Source organism: Ranitomeya imitator, chromosome 4 (genome assembly GCF_032444005.1).
Source record: "Ranitomeya imitator isolate aRanImi1 chromosome 4, aRanImi1.pri, whole genome shotgun sequence".
In the NCBI taxonomy this organism is placed as follows: domain Eukaryota; kingdom Metazoa; phylum Chordata; class Amphibia; order Anura; family Dendrobatidae; genus Ranitomeya; species Ranitomeya imitator.
The window spans coordinates 359,164,728-359,182,117 of NC_091285.1; the positions used below are offsets into that span (position 1 = coordinate 359,164,728).

General features: G+C 43.3%; 2 protein-coding genes across 4 annotated transcripts in view; one reads left to right on the plus strand and one right to left on the minus strand.

The window, feature by feature from the left end:
• Window positions 1–5,504, minus strand: part of PUS7 (pseudouridine synthase 7) — an 86,177-nt gene extending 80,673 nt beyond the window's left edge. The window contains exons 1-2 of the mRNA XM_069765096.1: window positions 5,345–5,504; window positions 1,116–1,494 (exon numbers count right to left, since the gene is read on the minus strand). Of these exons, the coding sequence (XP_069621197.1) occupies window positions 1,116–1,494; window positions 5,345–5,426 (461 nt within the window). The 5' untranslated portion in view covers window positions 5,427–5,504. The remainder of the gene's footprint in view (window positions 1–1,115; window positions 1,495–5,344) is intronic.
• Window positions 5,505–5,568: 64 nt separating this feature from the next.
• SRPK2 (SRSF protein kinase 2) overlaps window positions 5,569–17,390 on the plus strand; it is a 225,307-nt gene continuing 213,485 nt past the window's right edge. For 2 of the 3 annotated variants that reach the window (XM_069765090.1, XM_069765091.1), the window contains exons 1-2: window positions 5,569–5,745; window positions 5,837–5,897. In XM_069765090.1, coding sequence (XP_069621191.1) covers window positions 5,655–5,745; window positions 5,837–5,897 — 152 coding nt within the window. In that variant the 5' untranslated portion in view covers window positions 5,569–5,654. The remainder of the gene's footprint in view (window positions 5,746–5,836; window positions 5,898–17,390) is intronic. The other variant, XM_069765092.1, reaches the window with a different exon arrangement.

Genomic DNA, 17,390 nt, shown 5'->3' on the forward strand with positions numbered 1-17,390 from the left:
CGTGTCTCCCCTTTTCCTCATAGTTTGTAAGCTTACGAGCAGGGCCCTCACTCCTCTTGGTATCTGTTTTGAACTGTATTTCTGTTATGCTGTAATGTCTATTGTATGTACAAGTCCCCTCTATAATTTGTAAAGCGCTGCGGAATATGTTGGCGCTATATAAATAAAAATTATTATTATTATTATTATTATACAAAAATATTTTTACAATTATTTTAAAAATGTTCAATTTTTTTTCTTTTTTAAACTTTTTAACTTAGTTAGACTATTGGACTATAAGTTTTTTGCAGGCTGATCGCTTGTATAGCATGGAGATGCAGCAGCATCCCCATGCTGTATGAACTGTCAGCTATGCAATGCGCATAATCAGCAAGTTTCCTAGCTCTGGTGACGCGGATCTCGTTATGACGACAATGAGTCACCATGGCAACAATTGGGACCCCGCATCACACCGTGGGGTCTCCGATCCAAAGCCAGAAGGGCTGTCAGCCCTCTGCCGGCTCCCGGAATGCTGTGACCTCATTCCATCGCAGTATTTTGGGGGCTAAAGTATCAGGAGCGGTGAGTGACTGCTCCTGGCACTTAGTGACGAGTGTCAGCTGACAGAATCAGTTGACACTCGGCGGCAATCGCCCACACACCACCTGTGTGCTAGGGCGATGGCGCAGACATAATAATCCGTCCCTGGTCAAACAGACCCAGGTCACATTGACGGGTTATTACGTCTGATGTCATAAAGGGGTTAAAGAAGTTCAAGGAGGGGCTTGATGGCTTTCTGGAGGAATCTAATATTACAGATTATGGGTACTAGATTCAGTAATGGGACATTGATCCAGGGAACTAGTCTGATTGCTATATGTGGAGTCAGGAAGGAATCTATCCCTAATACAGAGCAATTTAAATCTGCCTCATGGGATTTTTGCCATCCTTTTGATCACAATGTTAGGCTGTAGGTTTAACTTGAGTCTTTTTTCCTACCTATGAAACTATATAAAAAAAAAAAATTGGCATGAATAAGACTGAAGAATGAGTGCACGGCTTACTGGAAGGGTAAATGGTTATTTACACTTATATCCCGTATGCAACTTGTACAAACAGAATAGCAATGGCTTTACCTTTCCTTCAAGATTCCAGAGAAACCTTCATGAGAGCTCACAAATTTGGTGATCCCAACATCAAGTTCAGTCAACCCATGTTTCATCATATCAGCAAAGCTCTCAGTGTCACCATCACCAGGCTCCCCCTCCAAGCGTTCCTCTTCTTCACTTTCTCCATTCTCTTCAGCAACAGTTTCTGTTAGTATGGCTTTTTTAGTTTGAACAGTTTCCTGAAGTCCGGTGACTGATTCATCAGTAAAGTTATTTTCTGAAAGCTTTTGCCTTTTTGCTTCATCAACGGCAAGGTCTTCAGTTGTAAGATGGCGTTTTAGTGAAATGGGTGTCATTTCAACAGACTCCATAGTTTGGAAGGCACTGTGGAACTTCTTAAATAAAACTGGTGGATAAAAGTTAAAAAAATATTTTTACAAAATAATTAACCTTTTAAAAAAATAATAAGAGCCCCATTCATTATCGCAACTTTTCTTGACAAGATACGTTTTTCACCTGTTTCTCATTTGTGCCTTTTTAAGCTTGTAGTAAGAGTTTGCCTGTTGGTTTTCATGTTAGTAATTATGGGTGAGGGTTGGTAGTTTACAGATGTTTTCTGCAGAATCATCATTGCGACTTTTTATGAAGTCTCAACATTTTTACGCAAATGTACTGAACTTTATTTCTTTTTACGTATATAATTTTTAATATGTTAAATCAGGAAGACAACATCAAAACCTTCTTCACCACCAGGAGAAACAAGGTACATTGATTACTACAAAATAACAGTTATAGTCCTCTGTCTCTGACATCACGTCCTCCCTCTATCTGTAACTGAATCTGTACTTCTTGTGCTTCCTCCCTCTACATTTCCATTTCTGTATGTAGTAGTGTTGGGTGGGGACAGAAAACGGTGATGAATTGAGAATGGGGGTGTGGGATAATAAATAATTATGAATTGAGACTGGAAGATAGGGTTCAGCAAATGGTGATGAATTGAGACTGGGGAGTGGGGTGCAACAAATGGTGAATTGAGACCGGGGTGTGTGAGAGAGTAAATAATAATGAATTGAGACTTGGGGGTGGGGACAGCAAATGATGATGAATTGAAAATGGGGGAAGCAGATAATATAAAATGATGAATTGAGACTGGGGGATGGAATACTGCAAATGGTGATGATTGAGACTGAGGGAGGGGGACAGCAAATGGTAATTACTTGAGGTGGGGGAGAACATGATGATGATGATGATGATGATGATGATGAATTGAGGGTGCATCCTGCTACTGTGCAGGGAGACACTGTCGCTTTTTCTTCATCTGGGAAAAAGTGGGGAATGTGCTCTGGAAGCCATGCTCTAGACCAGGGGTCCCCAACTCCAGTCCTCAAGGCCCACCAACATGTCATGTTTTCAGGATTTCCTTAGTCTTGCCCAGGTAATAATTGCATCACCTGTGCAATGCAAAGGAAATCCTGAAAACATGACCTGTTGGTGGGCCTTGAGGACTGGAGTTGGGGACCCCTGCTCTAGACAACAGTGTGTTATTTTCAGCAGAGACAAGTTCTGAATGGAAGAAGTGATGGCGGTCTGTGCTGGATAAAGAAAAGCTAAGATGAAGGACTCAACTAGAAACATCACTGGTGAGCCCGTGTGTTATCTGTACACTGACAAAATACAGTGCAACCAATGACCCTTGAGAAAGCGGCGTTGTGTGCCAGCGAATCGCGTGTCGGGGTCTGACTTCCGGCCCGGGGTCACCACTACATTGGTCCATACTGTTGGTAAGCACTGCCCTTTGCTATTACTTCCTATTGCATTACTGTCTATTAGACGCCTCTGTTACCTATTTAAGATGGCTTCGATTTGGAGCTTACCACGATTGTGACCTTATTTTTATGCATCTAATCTTTGACTCTTTTACTCTTAATGGGTGACCCTGATATATCTGCACGGTCTTGGTGCTGTTACTGTATAATATGGATTCCTATTTTTATCTTTGATATATAAAGTTAACACTTGACTTTTACTCAGTTATCACCAGTTACTCCTTTGTCCTCCTCATTTTCATGACACAATACACTATATAGTATATACAGAGCTTCTGTGTATAATGTCACTAGTGATCACCAGTACCTGTACACTATGAACTATATACAGAGCTCCTGTGTATAATATCACTGGTGATCCCTGTATTACCTGTACACTGACACTATATACTGTATACTATGTATAGAGCTCCCGTGTATAATGGCACTTATGGAAATATTAGTATTGTGTTTAGTTTATTATAATCAGTATTGTAGCATTCGGTCACTATGTGGTGGCAAATATGTGATCTGGTCATGGTGTGACGGTATTTTCTCCTTGTATGTGGTATTATTTGGTCACTATGTGGTGGTTATATGTGATATGGTCATGATTTGGCAGTATTTGTCTCTTATATATGGTGTTATTCGGTCACTATGTGGTGATAGTCTGTGATCTGGTCATGGTGTCGCTGTATTTGTCCCTTAGTATGTAGTATCATTCGGTCAGTATGTGATGGCAATATTTGGTTTGATGGTAACTGTTAATGTGCGATTGGTGAGGACATTGTGAATTGGTGAAGTTTTCCAGGAGTTGGCGGTGAGACTGTGGAAGATTTGAGAGGTGGAGGCAGAACTGGGGTGGAGTCTCAAGGGGACCCGAAACTGTTGACAGTATAGGGCTGTGAAATTCCTGGTGGCAGCCCTGACTGTATGCATAGTATATACTGTAGGAAGTGTTGACATGTGATTGCTGGGTGTAGTGGGAAAGCCAGATCTGTTGGATCCTAGGAGATCCTGACAGCTCTGGTATACTGCCAGGAGACTGAATGTCCTCAGTAACTGGGGCTAATATACCAGCCCCATTTACAAGGAAAAACCAGATTAGAAATATATAAAATGTTGAAATGCTCTACAAAGGACTTTTAGGCTATGTTCACACTTTGCGGATTCCACTGCGGATTTTTCCGCAGTAGAATTCCAAAATCCGCAGTAAAAACCCGTCGCGGTTTTCACTGCGGATTTATCGCAGTTTTTACTGCGGTTTCTTCTGCGGATATTCATCTGCAGTTTCCTATTGGAGCAGGTGAAAATCCGCAGAAAAGAAGTGACATGCTGCGGAATGTAATCCGCTGCGTTTCCGCGCGTTTTTTTCCGCAGCATGTGCACAGCGTTTTTTGTTTCCCATAGGTTTACATTGTACTGTAAACTCATGGGAAACTGCTGCAGATCTGCAGCGGTCAGATCCGCTGCGGATCCGCAGCAAAATCTGCAAAGTGTGAACATAGCCTTATAAAAGTATTTGGGATAGCCCAATGTGTGAAATACAGGAAACACTAAAACCAAGGCCAATCCAAATTGCCATTACTAGACCTACCCTAAAGGAAAAAATGTGCCCGATGTATTAAAATAATCGATACAGAAAGGGGAACACTATTTAAAAATCTATTTTAGTGGTCAGTCATTGTCATAAAAATGGGAGAAACATAACTATTTCCTTTTTTCCCCTGCTGATATCCCCCCCCCAAAAAAATGAAAATAATTATAACAATAATTAGGCCCCATGTGTAACAACAAAACAAGATAAAAATATATGAATAGCGGATTGAGAAATATACTGCACAGCTCTTTATACTGGATATGTCAGGAACAGGGATAAATGCCCAATCCTAAATTGGTCTGGAGGGGTTGCCAGGGTCAAATAAACTTTGCCCAAGTGACTGGATATGTAAAAAGAATATGCTCAGCCAGACCCCCCCCACCTGAGCGCAGCGGAGGCACAAAAAGTAGCGGTCACAATTCTAGTAGTCGCCAGAAAACTGCAGTTTCTGATTGGCTGCACTGATCTGGTGACACTGAGATGAGCGACACCTTAAAATATCAAAGTCACCTGTCCTCTGCAGCCAATCACAGGCAGCAGCGGTCCGATCTGATGGATCGATGACATCCCCACTTCCTGACCCCTCACACCGGCCTCAGCTGGATCCAGCCAGGTTGCGGAGATTATGTTTTTTCCTATATAGTCCATCTCTTGGGTTCTTTTGCCCAGACAACCCCGTTAAGGCCCCAGAAAACCCATTAACCCCTTTAATGCCTCGTCCTCCCATAGGAGTATACACAAGCCGTGAGAACAGTTAGTATTTTCCCGTTCAGTTTACACTGCAGGAACCAGACAACAGCCCGCCATTGGCAGCACACCTGAGCAGGCCGCGGACTGTACACCGTACTGACCTGTCACCGGCTGGAAAGGGCCAACGTGTAGGACTTGTCTGCAGACACTAGAATAACGGAAGAGCACGACACCAGCGAGCATCAGTCCCCTCACCACACGTGGAGCGCTGCCTTCTCACCCGCCGCCACCGCCACCTGACCTCCAGTCCTCCCAGCCACAAACAAGCTGGGAGCGAGGCAAGAGCGCCCCCTGCACGCTCGGCGCAGTCGTACAGAGGAGGCAGCGGTTGCCTAGGAGAGGAGTCAGAGGAGGGAGCGGGTGACGCAGTGTGGAGAGCAGCGCGCTGTACGGCGCGATCATACACGGCCCATGGAAGCTGAGGGTTGCGCCTGCGTGTACAGAGCCCCGGCCGGCACCGGCAGCGGCGCGCTGAGCAAGGAGGAGATGAGCTCGGGGAAGGGTGAGACACTGCGCACACTTACTGCCCGGCGCCATTGTCTGCGCGGCCGGCTCTGTCCTCCTATAACGTGTCTTCCCTGGTTCTTCCCCAGTGCTGGCCATGCAGGCCCGGAAGAGGAGGCCGAAGGGAAAGAAGGAGAAGGCTCGGAAAAAGTGAGTAGCTGCCAGCAGAGGCACCAGCCTGACCGGGAGCATCGCCACAAGGCACCAGTGCAGACTGGGCATCCGGTACCGGCTCTGCCTGCTGGGTGGGATGGAGGAGCCCTGCAGTCTCATTGTGTATTGCTGACATGTAGCGTAGCGCTGCTGCTTCTCTACAGGCGGTGGGTGCATTATTGTGTGTGTGTGTATATATGTGTGTATATATATATGTATATATATATGTGTATATGTGTGTGTTACTGCTGCTTCTCTACAGGCGGTGGGTGCATTATTGTGTGTGTGTGTATATATGTGTGTATATATATATATATATATATGTGTATATGTGTGTGTTACTGCTGCTTCTCTACAGGCGGTGGGTGCATTATTGTGTGTGTGTGTATATATGTGTGTATATATATATATATATATATATATGTGTATATGTGTGTGTTACTGCTGCTTCTCTACAGGCGGTGGGTGCATTATTGTGTGTGTGTGTATATATGTGTGTATATATATATATATATATATATGTGTATATGTGTGTGTTACTGCTGCTTCTCTACAGGCGGTGGGTGCATTATTGTGTGTGTGATATATATGTTACTGCTCGTTCTGTACAGGCGGTGGGTGCTTTATTGTGTGTGTGTGTATGTATATATATATTACTGCTCCTTTACAGGCGGTGGGTGTATTGTGTGTGTGTTTGTATATGTGTTACTGCCCCTTCTGTACAGGTGGTGGGTGTATTGTGTGTATATGTTACTGCTCCTTCTGTACAGGCGGTGGGTGTATTGTGTGTTTATATGTGTTACTGCTCCTTCTGTACAGGCGGTGGGTGTATTGTGTGTTTATGTGTTACTGCCCCTTCTGTACAGTCGGTGGGTGTATTGTGTGTTTGTATATGTGTTACTGCTCCTTCTGTACAGTCGGTGGGTGTATTGTGTGTTTGTATATGTGTTACTGCCCCTTCTGTACAGGCGGTGGGTGTATTGTGTGTATATGTGTTACTGCCCCTTCTGTACAGGAGGTGGGTGTATTGTGTGTTTGTATATGTGTTACTGCTCCTTCTGTACAGGCGGTGGGTGTATTGTGTGTTTGTATATGTGTTACTGCTCCTTCTGTACAGGTGGTGGGTGTATTGTGTGTTTGTATATGTGTTACTGCCCCTTCTGTACAGGTGGTGGGTGTATTGTGTGTATATGTTACTGCTCCTTCTGTACAGGCGGTGGGTGTATTGTGTGTTTATATGTGTTACTGCTCCTTCTGTACAGGAGGTGGGTGTATTGTGTGTTTATATGTGTTACTGCTCCTTCTGTACAGTCGGTGGGTGTATTGTGTGTTTGTATATGTGTTACTGCTCCTTCTGTACAGTCGGTGGGTGTATTGTGTGTTTGTATATGTGTTACTGCCCCTTCTGTACAGGCGGTGGGTGTATTGTGTGTTTATGTGTTACTGCCCCTTCTGTACAGGAGGTGGGTGTATTGTGTGTTTGTATATGTGTTACTGCTCCTTCTGTACAGTCGGTGGGTGTATTGTGTGTTTGTATATGTGTTACTGCCCCTTCTGTACAGGCGGTGGGTGTATTGTGTGTATATGTGTTACTGCCCCTTCTGTACAGGAGGTGGGTGTATTGTGTGTTTGTATATGTGTTACTGCTCCTTCTGTACAGGCGGTGGGTGTATTGTGTGTTTGTATATGTGTTACTGCCCCTTCTGTACAGGCGGTGGGTGTATTGTGTGTATGTGTTACTGCCCCTTCTGTACAGGCGGTGGGTGTATTGTGTGTTTGTATATGTGTTACTGCTCCTTCTGTACAGGCGGTGGGTGTATTGTGTGTTTGTATATGTGTTACTGCTCCTTCTGTACAGGCGGTGGGTGTATTGTGTGTTTGTATATGTGTTACTGCCCCTTCTGTACAGGCGGTGGGTGTATTGTGTGTGTGTGTATATGTGTTACTGCCCCTTCTGTACAGGCGGTGGGTGTATTGTGTGTATGTGTTACTGCCCCTTCTGTACAGGCGGTGGGTGTATTGTGTGTATATGTTACTGCCCCTTCTGTACAGGCGGTGGGTGTATTGTGTGTATATGTTACTGCCCCTTCTGTACAGGCGGTGGGTGTATTGTGTGTCTTTGTATATGTGTTACTGTTCCTTCTGTACAGGCGGTGGGTGTATTGTGTGTGTGTATGTGTTGCTGCTCCTTCTGTACAGGCGGTGGGTGTTTGTATATGTGTTACTGCCCCTTCTGTACAGGCGGTGGGTGTATTGTGTGTGTGTATATGTATGTGTTGCTGCTCCTTCTGTACAGGCGGTGGGTGTATTGTGTGTGTGTATATGTATGTGTTGCTGCTCCTTCTGTACAGGCGGTGGGTGTATTGTGTGTGTGTATGTGTTGCTGCTCCTTCTGTACAGGCGGTGGGTGTTTGTATATGTGTTACTGCCCCTTCTGTACAGGCGGTGGGTGTATTGTGTGTGTGTATATGTATGTGTTGCTGCTCCTTCTGTACAGGCGGTGGGTGTATTGTGTGTGTGTATATGTATGTGTTGCTGCTCCTTCTGTACAGGCGGTGGGTGTATTGTGTGTATATGTTACTGCTCCTTCTGTACAGGCAGTGGGTGTATTGTGTATGTATGTGTGTTACTGCTCCTTCTGTACAGGCGGCGGATGTGTGTTACTGCTCCTTCTGTACAGGCGGCGGATATGTGTTACTGCTCCTTCTGTACAGGCGGTGGGCATTTGCATTGTGTTCGTGTTGCTGCTCCTTCTGTATAGGCAGTGTATATATGTGCAACAATTGTGTTGCACTACTACAGGCTGTGGGTATGTACATTGTATGTGAAACTGCTCCTTCTGTACAGGCCGTGGATATGCTCTTTCTGTACAGGCGGTAGGTATGTGTATGGTATGTGTTTACTGCTCCTTTTGTACAGGCGGTGGATATAGGTATTGTATGTGTTACTGCTCTTTCTGTACAGGTGGTGTATTTATGTGCATCGTATTCGTTACTGCTTCTCTACAGGCCGTATATAGATGCACATTGTATGTGTTACTGCTGTTTCTGTCCAAGTGTTGGGTATATGTTCATTTTATGTGTTACCCACCGCCTGTACAGAAGGAGCATTATGTGCATTGTATGTGTTGCTGCTCTTAACAGGTGGTGAGTATGTGAGTGTAAGGCTACGTTCACATTTGCGTTGTGCGCCGCTGCGTCGGCGGCACAACGCAAATAAAAACGCACCAAAACGCACGCAAAAACGCTGCGTTTTGCGACGCATGCGTCCTTTTTTGCCAAAATTTGGACGCAAGAAAAATGCAACGTGTTGCGTTTTCTGCGCCCGACGCTTGCGGCAAAAAAAAACGCATGCGTCGCACAACGCAGCACAACGCATGTCCATGCGTCCTCCATGTTAAATATAGGGGCGACGCAAACACGCAAAACGCTAATGTGAACGTAGCCTTACTGCTCCTTCTATACACACAGTGGGTATGTGCGTTGTGTGTTTTACTGTTCCTTCTGAGCAGACGGCGACTGTGTTAATGCTCCTTCTATAGAGACGGTGGGTATGTGCATTGTATGTGTTGGTGCTCCTCTGCAGGTGGTGGGTATGTACATTGTATGTTTTATTGCTCCTTCTATACACACGGTGGGTAACATTCACAACGCACATACCCACCGCCTGTATAGCAGCATGTGCGTTGTGTGTGTTAGTGCTTCTTGGCTAATGAGTCACGATTTTAGTTACGTTAAGTGTCTAGATGTCTGTGTGACACCTGGGAAAGAGATGCACTATGAGAAGAAGCCAAGCCAGCACATGCAATGTGTTGCCCTGGTTAATATTCTGCTGGTAATCCTTGGTCCTCAAATTTATGCATTATAGGTTACTTTGAAAATTATCTCCTAGTTTCTCAAGTTCTTAAAGGGAATCTGTCACCACATTTGACCTATCTAATATATTAATATGGTCATACAGGTTATAGACTGCTGAGGAGAGTGATGGCTGTACAGAGGGTACGGAAAGTATTCAGACCCCTTTAAATTTTTCACTCTTTGTTTCATTGCAGCCTTTTGGTAAATTCAAAAAGTTCATTTTTTTCTCATTAATGTACACTCTGCACCCCACCTTGACTGAAAAAAAGCAGAAATGTAGACATTTTTGCAAATTTATTAAAACAGAAAAACTGAAATATCACATGGTCATAAGTATTCAGACCCTTTGCTCAGTATTGAGTAGAAGCACCCTTTTGAGCTAGTACAGCCATGAGTCTTCTTGGGAATAATGCAACAAGTTTTTCACACCTGGATTTGGGGATCCTCTTCTATTCTTCCTTGCAGATCCTCTCCAGTTAGGTCAGGTTGGATGGTGAATGTTGGTGACAGCCATTTTCAGGTCTCTCCAGAGATGCTCAATTGGATTTAGGTCAGGGCTCTGGCTGGACCAGTCAAGAATGGTCACAGAGTTGTTCTGAAGCCACTCCTTTGTTATTTTAGCTGTATGCTTAAGGTTATTGTCTTGTTGGAAGGTGAACCTTCAGCCAGAGCACTCTGGAGGAGGTTTTCATCCAGGATATCTCTGTTCTTGGCAGCATTCATGTTTCCTTCAATGACAACCAGTCGTCCTGTCCCTGCAGCTGAAAAACACCCCGATAGCATGATGCTGCCACCACCATGTTTCACTGTTGGGATTGTGTTGGGCAGGTGAAGAGCAGTGCCTGGTTTTCTCCACACATACAGCCTAGAATTATCACCAAAAAGGTCTATGCTCATCTCATCAGACCAGAGAATCTTGTTCAAGATGGATAGCCCAACATGCATGGAGAGCATGTTTGTTGGGCTATCTATGCATGTGTTGTGACTGTCACACTGCCACGACATATGCAACTGTGGTGCTGAACAGCTGATTATCGGGAGCGCTCCAGGTATCCAGGTTACCGATGCAGCTATTCAGTACGCGCTATAGCTTTTCAGATAAGCACTTATCCGAAGCTATTCGATCAACCCTAATAATCATCAACGTTAACAGAAATAAACACTTGAAATAGATCACTCTGTTTGTAATGACTCTATATAATATGATTTTCGCTTTTTGTATTGAAGAACTGAAATAAACTACGGTAACTTTTTAATGATTTTCTAATTTAGTGAGAAGCACTTGTATCTTCCAGGCAGCGATGTCCCCAGAAGTTAATACCGAAAAAAAGGATTAACAAACCTATTTCTATATCAAAATAACTATGGATCTTGGGGGTACCTACATAAATTTATATAAAAACCTTTAACTTTAAGTAAACAATGAAGAATATATACTACAGTATAACAATTATACATTTTATTAAATCCAACAAACATACACAGCAACAAAAAGTCCCATAAAAAAACATTAAAACACAGAATAGGGCAGTGTGGTTACAGATCAATAGGGTACATGATTGCTGTATACATAAATGCAGTGGTGGTCTTATCAATCACAGTACCTGATTCTAAGGCAATAACTAATAACCATCCTCCTTGCCATATGATAGAGGCCACACTTCATAACATTAGGTGGTGCCCTCAGTCTAGCAACCCAAGTGGATCAGTCAGAACCTAGACATGGAGGAGCACCTATGCAAAGTGTAAAGTCCCATACTGACCATAAGCCATTGTGTAATGAACCAGACTTCCCAGTACCTCAGTCTGGAAGAGATCATTTATATGAAGTGATAAAAGATGATTTGTGGACAACAGGGCATCTGATATATATGGATCACTCTCCTCAGCAGTCTATGACCTGTTAGACCATGTTAATAGTTTAGATAGATCACATGTGACAGATTCCCTTTAAATGCGTAAAATTGTAAAATGCTTGTAAAACTGCTTTACAACTTCGATCTTATTAAAGGAACACTCCCATCAAAGTATTTATCCTTTTAATATATTGCAGTCATCACATTATATAGCCCTGCATACTTACAATTCCCAACATATTCAGTTCACATTATATCATTTTGCTACTCGACTACTTTTGATTCTGCCTTGTTGGTTGAAGATTGTTCACATTTGCTTTATTTCTGCTCTAAGACCATGATTCAGAAAAAAACGCTTTCCGAGCCAGACTCCTTTGACAAGAAGGTAGTTGTCAGTGTCTGCCTTCCAGCTAGCTGTGCAGTTTTCTCCCGTTTAATTAACCGTATCTGCGGCCAATACGTTGGTGGTGGGGAGGCAAATCGCTAAAATGTGCTGTTAGGCATTAATAATAATTATCATTATCTGTGTCTGAAGGAAAGTTCACTGTAACACACCCTCTGCTGTAAATGCTGCAGGCAGCCCATAACCTAGTGCAAACACTGAGGTCGGACTGTGTACCGCAGCCTGTGCAGCAAAGGGTTTGTTCTCTTCGAATTGACTTTAAGTTACCGTAATTCTTTTTATTTTCAAGTCTGAACAGTCACTATTGAATGAGTTGATGTGCTAGTTGACCAACATGGAAGGCGTTGGGGTGTTTTCCCTTTTTCCACCAGCTCATGGACTCTTGGTGACAAACAGAAATCTGCAACAGTAATGGAACAACTTGTCTCTATTTATATAACCTTTTTATCCTTTACAATAGATTTTAACGCATGTGTCACAAAAAAACTTTACTGGGTGCAGCAGTTCTGACCCTATCAGTTTTTAGATTTAGCAATGCAGCAGAGCTGCGAAAGCTAACCCCTCCCACACCAGGCTCTATATATACAAGGTCTATAGACAGTGAGCTGCTTATCACAGAAGGGGGCAGAGTCGGACTTGCAAGGATGAGGCCAGCTAGTCACAGCAATGTTAATCACCAGGGGGGGATTAAAGCTTCAGTCTAAGTAAACACACGTGATACATGGTTGAGTTCAGTGTTTTAACCCCTACCTCATGCTGTCCTCGGATTACATGGCAGAGTCCTACTGACAAATTCTGTTTGAGATCTCAATGAGTCTCCACGTTTATTGCTGGTCATTAGTGGGCTACAGCTTTTACCTGATGTTTGTTACTAAATTGAGAGCGATTTCAGCTTCTGTTTAATCCAGATGGGATGGAGTCAGGATTTTTTTAGTTTGCAGCTTGGTTGGTACAGGAGATTTCTTGTTTTTATGTTGTGTGATCTGTATACAAGCAGGATGAGCCTTTTGAGTTGTTGTGTGTGTTTTTTTTGTTATTAAGAACAGAAATAACGAAGTCACTTGATTACGGTAATCATTGAGGTAATCGCTTGAATGAAGTATTTAAGATGACGTGAGTCCTTCTAGGTAAAACAAACCCTTTTGCATGTGTGAAGTTTGTGACACAAAAGACCGTTGATGCCTAACAAAGAGGAGCGTTTGGGTAATCAGGTAAGTGAGCAGGTTATACGCCGCTTATTACACAAGGTTTTCCTCCGTACTCTGGTCTTATTGGAGTCTTACCGCATGTCCTGGCAAATTGATTCTGCCACATTGTAGATTAAAAGTAAATCTTCCAACCATGGTTTTGGCTGCCACATAGAGTAACGTAAACAGGTATATAGAAGACCTGCCATATGTTTTATGTGACAGGACATATGTTTCAGTTTCTTATGACCAATTCATAGGCTGTGCTCCACCTGTCATTTACCTTGATGACGGGAAGTCTTTGTGCAGTACAATTTCACTTATTTTCTAGACCATCCTGTTTTATTTAATGGGAAAGTATATAAACTTGTTTTATTTAAGATGCTGATCCTTTAATTATGAGTAGAATGATCAAGGTGTGACTAAGTTGTCATCCTCCACCAATAAAGGTTATACTTTATACTCTGGCCTACTTACGGTAATTGTTTCCTAGGTTAAGATCAGGCAAAAATATGTTTGTAGCCTCACTTTTAGGATATGTGCACACGTTCAGGAATTGTCGCGTTTTTTCGCTATAAAACCGCAGTAAAACTGTGAAAAAAATGCATACATTAAGCATCCTATGTATTAGAATGCAATCCGCATTTTTTGTGCTCATGATGCTTTTTTTGCGCTGCACAATCGCATTCTGGAAAAAAAATGCGGAATCGCGGCGATTCCGCACACACAGGAATGCATTGATCCGCTTACTTTCCGCATGTGGCTATGCCCATCATGCGGGAAGTAAGCGGATCATATGCGGTTGGTACCCAGGGTGGAGGAGAGTTGACTGTCATCCACGGACTGAGCACCATATAATTGCTAAAAAAAAGAATTAAAATAATAAATCGTCATATTCTCACCTTTTTGCATCCCTCGCAGCGTTCCCGCTCCTCGCGATGCTTCCGTTCCCAATAATGCATTGCGAGAACGACCTGTGATGACGAAGCGGTCTCGCGAGACCGCTACGTCATCTGAGGTCATTGCCTCTAGGCATTACTGGGACCGGAGCATCGCGAGGATCGGGAAGGCTGCCGGGGATGCCGGAAGGTGAGAATATCACGATTTATTATTTTTTTTAAATTATTTTTAACATTCTACCTTTTTACTATTGATGCTGCATAGGCAGCATCAATAGTAAAAAGTTGGTCACACTTGTCAAACACTATGTTTGACAAGTGTGACCAACCTGTTAATCAGTTTTCCAAGCGATGCTTCAGATCGCTTGGAAAACGCTAGCATTCTGCAAGCTAATTACACTTGCAAAATGCTAGTGTGTAGCGGGAAAACGCATGCCAATTCCACATGCGTTTTTCACGCGGCAGGGAGTTCCAGAATTGCCGTGGAAATTCCAGACGTGTGCGCTATCTTCACATGTTGCGCTTTCATTTCTGTAGGCAAAACCTGCTCTCTTGGCGATAAAGAAGCAACGTCAAAAAACAGGTTTTGCTGAGTGTTTTCCATGTTTTTTGCAGATTTTTTAAAAATGTTTCTGTCAGGGTACATTTGTCTTTTGTGCATTCTGAAAAGGTTTAGTGCATTAAAAAGTAATCTGATTCAACTTCTTTAGGTTTGGGCACAAAAAAAATGCAGCAATACCTGATCTATATATATATAATTGTCTAAGGGGTACTTCCGTCTTTCTGTCCTCAACTTCCGTAACGGAAATCCCGCGTCGCTGATTGGTCACGGCTGCCTCGACCAATCAGCGACGGGCACAATCCGATTAGTCCCTCCCCTACAGTCACAGTGCCCGGCGCCCGCTCCATACTCCCCGCAGTCAGTGTCCCCGGCGCTCCGCTCCATACTCACAGGCAGCGATTCCCACATTAACATCTATGTGAATCAATTGGAAGCTTTCTGGCTATGCACAGTGTACACAGAAATCTGCCTGTCAGTGATGTGGGCGGGATTATACAGAGCTCAGCATTCAGGGAACTGCTAGATCTGCAGCAGATAAAACACTGATTTTATCAAATCTGCAGCAAGCAACCCAGCAAGTGATGCAAAATTGGTGACAGATTTCCTTTAAGGCATTAGTAAAAGAATGGCATTTAAATGCTTGTACTGAAAGCCACAATTTAGACAGAGCCCTTAAAAATGCATGTTTAACCCCTTAATGACCGCCAATACGTCTTTTAACTGACCTTAGATATAAGAGCATAGCCTCCCCATACAGATGACAATCCATCATCTGTCGGCTGTACACTATAGCTGACAACTTGCTGTACCAGCTACGATCAGTATTTGCACCTTCTAAATCTGTTTAACCCCTTAGATGCTGCTGTCAATAGTGACTACATCATTATAAATGGTTAACAGAGTGTGGGGGCTTCCTCTTTATCCCAATTGGTGCCCTCAGATCATGATTTTGTTGTCCTGATGTTTGCCATGGCAATTCATGACCAAATAGTGGCCTTAGAGTCTGACGGCTGCAGTAATCTGTTTAGAAGTTAGCGGCATTTAGGTGGTAAAAATACACATTTTCATTTCTGTCATACCACTTTGCATTAATTCCTGTAAAGCACCTGAAGGGTTAATAAACTACCTGACAGCAGTTTTCAATATGTTTAGGGGTGCTGTTTTTAAAATGGTATCACGTTTGGGGGTTTCCCAATATATGGGACCCCTAAAGTCACTTCAAACATGGATAAGTCCCTAAAAAAATTAATTTTGTAAATTTCTTTGAAAAAATGAAAAATTGCTGCTACATTTTTAAACCTCCTAAAATGCTAACAAAATAAAATAAAATTTTACAAATGGTGCTGATGTAAAGCAGACATGTGGGAAATGTTATTTATTAATGGTTTGCTGTTGTATGACCATCTGGATTAAAGGGATAATCATTCAAATTTAGAAAATTGCTAATTTTTTAACATTTTTCTCAAATTTTTGATTTTTTTTTATAAATAAACACAAAAAATGTTGAACTAAATTTACCATTATGATAAAGTAGAATGTGTCACGAAAAAACAATCTCAAAATCACTGGGATTTGTTGAAGCGTTGCAGAATTATTACCACATAAAGTGACACTGGTCAGATTTCAAAAATTTGGCTCGGTCACTAAGGGGTTAAAAAACACATAAAAATGCCTGCAGTTCAATGTTTATCTTAACAGTTCAAAATACTACAATTAGGGTATGTTCACACGTTCAGGATTTCCATCCTTTTTTTTTCCTGACTGTTTTTTAAAAAACTGCAGCTCTTGGCAGAAAACGCAGGTCCTTTTTTTGGTCCTTTTTTGGTCCGTTTTTGATGCGTTTTTTGATGCGTTTTTTGATGCGTTTTTTTGATGCAGTTTTCTAGCCAGAGTCTGTGTGTTTTCTAGGAATTTTTTTAGGGTTAAAATGGCTGAAAATACCCTACCCCTACCCCTACCCCTAACCCTACCCCTACCCCTAACCCTACCCCTAACCCTACCCCTACCCCTAACCCTACCCCTACCCCTAACCCTACCCCTAACCCTAACCCTACCCCTAACCCTACCCCTAACCCTACCCCTAACCCTACCCCTACCCCTACCCCTATTCTAACCTTAGTGAAAAAAAAAAAAAAAAAAATTCTTTATTTTTTTTATTGTCCCTACCTATGGGGGTGACAAAGGGGGGGGTGTGTCATTTACTATTTTTTTATTTTGATCACTGAGATAGGTTATATCTCAGTGATCAAAATGCACTTTGGAACGAATCTGCCGGCCGGCAGATTCGGCGGGCGCACTGCGCATGCGCCCGCCATTTTGCAAGATGGCGGCGCCCAGGGAGAAGACGGCCGGACGGACACCGGGACGCCGGGTGAGTATAAGGGGGGGAGATTAGGGCACGGGGGGGGCATCGGAGCACTGGGGGGGGGGCATCGGAGCACTGGGTGGGGGCATCGGAGCACGGGGGGGCGGGATCGGAACACGGGGGGGGCAGCCACACTCCGCCCACGCACTTCCGCCCGCTCCCCGCACTTCCTGCTGCAGCGGTTCTGCACATCAAATCGCAGTAAAACCCGCAGATATATTTTTGATCTGCGGGTTTTACTGCGATTTTGACCTCACAATGGAGGTCTATGGGTGCAGAACCGCTGCGGCTCCGGAAAAAGAATTGACATGCTCCTTCTTTTTTCCGGGAGCTATTCAGCGCGTCTTTTTTTTAACAATTT